At 34.7% G+C, this 3,645-nt stretch overlaps 2 protein-coding genes across 5 annotated transcripts in view; one reads left to right on the top strand and one right to left on the bottom strand.

The window, feature by feature from the left end:
• Positions 1-551: 551 nt before the first annotated feature.
• The window catches only part of LOC144853851 (uncharacterized), a 47,095-nt gene continuing 44,001 nt past the window's right edge, over positions 552-3,645 (bottom strand). Inside the window, exons 25-31 of one of the 4 annotated variants that reach the window (XR_013614442.1) lie at positions 3,409-3,599; positions 2,820-2,952; positions 2,324-2,503; positions 2,081-2,182; positions 1,291-1,962; positions 776-1,169; positions 552-717 (exon numbers count right to left, since the gene is read on the bottom strand). Coding sequence is in view for 1 of the 4 variants with exons in the window: in XM_078711701.1 (XP_078567827.1) it covers positions 1,027-1,169; positions 1,291-1,962; positions 2,081-2,182; positions 2,324-2,503; positions 2,820-2,952; positions 3,409-3,599 (1,421 nt within the window). In the remaining 3 variants the exon portion in view is untranslated. Of the gene's footprint in view, positions 1,170-1,290; positions 1,963-2,080; positions 2,183-2,323; positions 2,504-2,819; positions 2,953-3,408; positions 3,600-3,645 lie in introns of all 4 variants that reach the window. The other 3 variants (XR_013614443.1, XR_013614444.1, XM_078711701.1) reach the window with 3 other exon arrangements.
• LOC144853856 (mediator of RNA polymerase II transcription subunit 23-like) overlaps positions 3,133-3,645 on the top strand; it is a 78,024-nt gene continuing 77,511 nt past the window's right edge. Inside the window, exon 1 of the mRNA XM_078711708.1 lies at positions 3,133-3,359. The gene's annotated coding sequence lies outside the window, so the exon portion shown is untranslated. The remainder of the gene's footprint in view (positions 3,360-3,645) is intronic.

Raw genomic sequence — 3,645 nt, 5'->3', positions numbered from 1 at the left:
CTATTTATAAATATTTACTCCATACATTTTAATATTAATTTTTATATTTAATTCTATCGTATTTATACATTTAAAAATTAACTGTCTAATAATTTATATTTTAACCACACTTATAGAATTTAAAGTTGTTTTCATATTAATTCATGTTTTTGTAGTTGTGCTATATATTTGTCGTGTTTACGTTTTAATATAACATTTTTACTGTAAATACTTTTTAAATGAACGTATTTCTTGCCCAAGTATTGTTCTATCAGAGTTTAAAATAAATGTGTACATTCATTATTAAAACAAAAACAATTGTATGTATATGCCTAACGTATAACATAGTAATTTTCTGTAAGCCAAACGTTCAGTTAGAATTCAATTTAAATTTTAATCAAAAAATTACAATCAGAGAAAACACACTTTTAAGGATCTTTATACCATTTTATAAAATGAATAAAATGTTATTTTGTTGCTAAAATGACGAACTCAGAGCATACACTATCATAAATCTAACCTTACCCAGTCCTACCTAATATTCGAACAAAATTGCATATCCGCACCAGGCTAATACACTATGTACACCATATTAAAATGATAATATTATACAGTATTGGATTAAATAAACATAACTAAATATAATATTAAGCTATTGGATAAACGTATCAAAATATTAAACTACTGGATACACGTATTTAAAAGCTAGGTAGGAGTAAGTCTACTGCAACCAATAAACTATTGGATACACGTATTTAAAAGCTAGGTAGGAGTAAGTCTGCTGCAACCAATAAACTACTGGATACACGTATTTAAAAGCTAGGTAGGAGTACGTCTGCTGCAACCAATAAACTACTGGATACACGTATATAAAAACTAGGTAGGGGTACGTCTGCTGCAACCAATAAACTACTAGATACACGTATATAAAAACTAGGTAGGAGTACGTCTGCTGCAACCAATAAACTACTGGACACACGTATTTAAAAGCTAGGTAGGAGTACGTCTGTTGCAACCAATAAACTACTGGATACACGTATATAAAAACTAGGTAGGAGTACGTCTGCTGCAACCAATGATTACCACCAAGGTAACGATGACGGCAACAATAACCACACCACCAATGATTGTCAAATACATAACAAATGTGTTAGGATCTTCATCGTTGGGAGGCAAAGTACTTTCTGTATCTGTAAACAAATAAAGTACAGTTAACACGCGAACAAATAACAAACAAATTGACTTTTGAAATTAGATTTGTTAACATAAAATTTGGCTCATTGGCCCTATTTTAAAACAAAACGTACATACCTTCACAACTCTTAAGATGAACTTTTGTTGACACACTGTTCTCATGGCCATTTGTTGATTCTCTGTTAATGACTGTGATATTCATTTCAAAATCTGCAAATGTACCTTCGGTTTGTAACTCCATCTCTTTAGTATCTCCGACTAATTTATACGTATTATTAGACACCAAAACACCTGGTGAAATGCTAATGTCGGACGGCACGTCGGATACAATAACTGACGTAATATTCTCGGATCCATCTGTGTCTGTAGACATCGCCGATATCGTCATGATAAGCTTAATTTGATCATGAGTGAAACACGGTATGTTTACGGTAACAACCGGCGTATCAGCGACTGCTGCGATATAAACAGGGAGATCAACTCTACGTACTGCGTCTCCATGGTCACTCTTTGTGGTAGCAAATAGGACCAGATTGATGACGCCATCTATATTTAGGGGAGGAGAAAACACTAAATTGGGAAGGTGGTCTATAGGAATATGCCATTCCGTTTGTAGTTTTGTTCCATGTGAGAAAATCGACCCATCTGGTGCTCCTTTGACGATTAGCGTTGTTTCAGTACTGTAGTTACTCGCATAAGGTACGATTGAAACAGTTAGTGGAACATCACCATCTTCGTCCACGCTGGCTGCTTGTACTCCAACGACCGGAGGCTCAACAGGAGTCGTAACTGATGAAGAGAACAATATTATGTAATTTTTTTTTCAACGATGTTTTGTCAGGAACTACATGTATTGGACTTTCTGTGCCAGTCTGTATCTTATTAAGAACTACTATATTGAACTCACCTGAGTTGCAAGCAGATCCGTATCTGTTTGCGTAACAGCTACATAGATTTTGTCCAGTACATGTACCGAATCCCGAACAATTATTAACAGCAGTACACGAAACTACAAATAAACAAATATCCAATATGATAAATATAAAGTTTTCAGTATTTAATCGTCTGAACGAAGTAGGAAAGTGGGATGTTAAGCACACAACATCCAATAATGTAACTCATATATAATATAGTAATCAAACATACTGACCAGTAACAACCGGAAAATCGACCGATATGATTCGATTTTCCTCCTGTAGTTCACTATATGTAGGATAATTGCCAACGTTGTCTCGTGGAATGGCTATTATATTGTAGGTTACACCGATAGGTACATCCAGTGTCACAGTTGTGTCAGTGGTCCCTTCAACCAGCAGCTCTGGTTCACCATCTTATTAAAAAAACACATTGCGTTATATATTTTCTCTGGTGTTACGTAATGACCATTTGCTCTACCAATGTTGCCTAATGAGTATTGTAGTATTAAGACTATTGCTTATGTTTGTCAGATTTATGTTGATCGATAGACAATATGAACAGGCAACACATAGAACCAAGAAGAACATTTTACAATTTCAAAATGATGCCAAGTCATCAACAGACGTGTTTTCAATGGATCAGTGTGATTAGTGTTTTTTGGAGGAAAAACAAATTGAAAATAAGGATTGAAAAAGAGTACAGGAAATACGTAAAAATGATTGAATTACCTGTATCAGTATAAATGTCAACAAAACTGACACCAGACCCATCATCATTTGTTTCGATATGAATAACAAGTATCCCAGATTCAAGAAAGTCAGTGTCAACTGTAACATTTACTTCCGGTTTACCAGAATCGATCTGACAACGAAAGATTAGAAATAATGAAATAATTTATCTAACATTTTGTTCAGTATCATTGTAAAAAAAACCCCAGAAATATAGGTCTACATGTTTCCAAATTATAATATTGTAGCGACACTTAAAATCCCTGCATAATTAACAGGTGTAACTGATTTTAGACAACCTTTTGTCTGCTCACTCTACTAGAGACCGGCGAACGAGCAGCAAGTCGTTTGTATAGCCGTATAAGTATTCAAGCTTTGTATTGCAATGGAATTAATTGTTGTAGGCCTATCCAGTATTTTGAATGTTTTACTTTACGTTCATGATTGACTACCCGGTGCGTAAACACAGGCAGATAGTGTGTAAAGCTAAGAAAGAAGAGTTAGTTTGATTTTATTAGGAGAATCGAAGCCGCTCGCTTGGTAAGTACCAGGATTTAGGTATTATTGTTTTATTAACTATTTAACATACCGTATTGAATATAGGTGGTGTCTCTATTGGATCATTGTTATCAAATATTATAGAAGCTTTTGCATCAATCACTGACAGATCAATTGTGCTAACACGTGGCTTCACCCTAAATGTCACGAAGCCTTGCCCGTCTGTTCCATTTTCTGGGTTAGGCGGCAAGAATCCTTTCAGAGGGTCTGTTGGCATTCGACCTGCAAATAAGTGTGCAATTGTACAGAAAAAGTTGTATTTAATACT

Source organism: Antedon bifida, chromosome 10, assembly GCF_963402885.1.
Source record: "Antedon bifida chromosome 10, ecAntBifi1.1, whole genome shotgun sequence".
NCBI lineage: Eukaryota > Metazoa > Echinodermata > Crinoidea > Comatulida > Antedonidae > Antedon > Antedon bifida.
The sequence above is the reverse complement of the archived record's forward strand: the minus strand, read 5'-3'. Positions and strand labels throughout refer to the sequence as shown.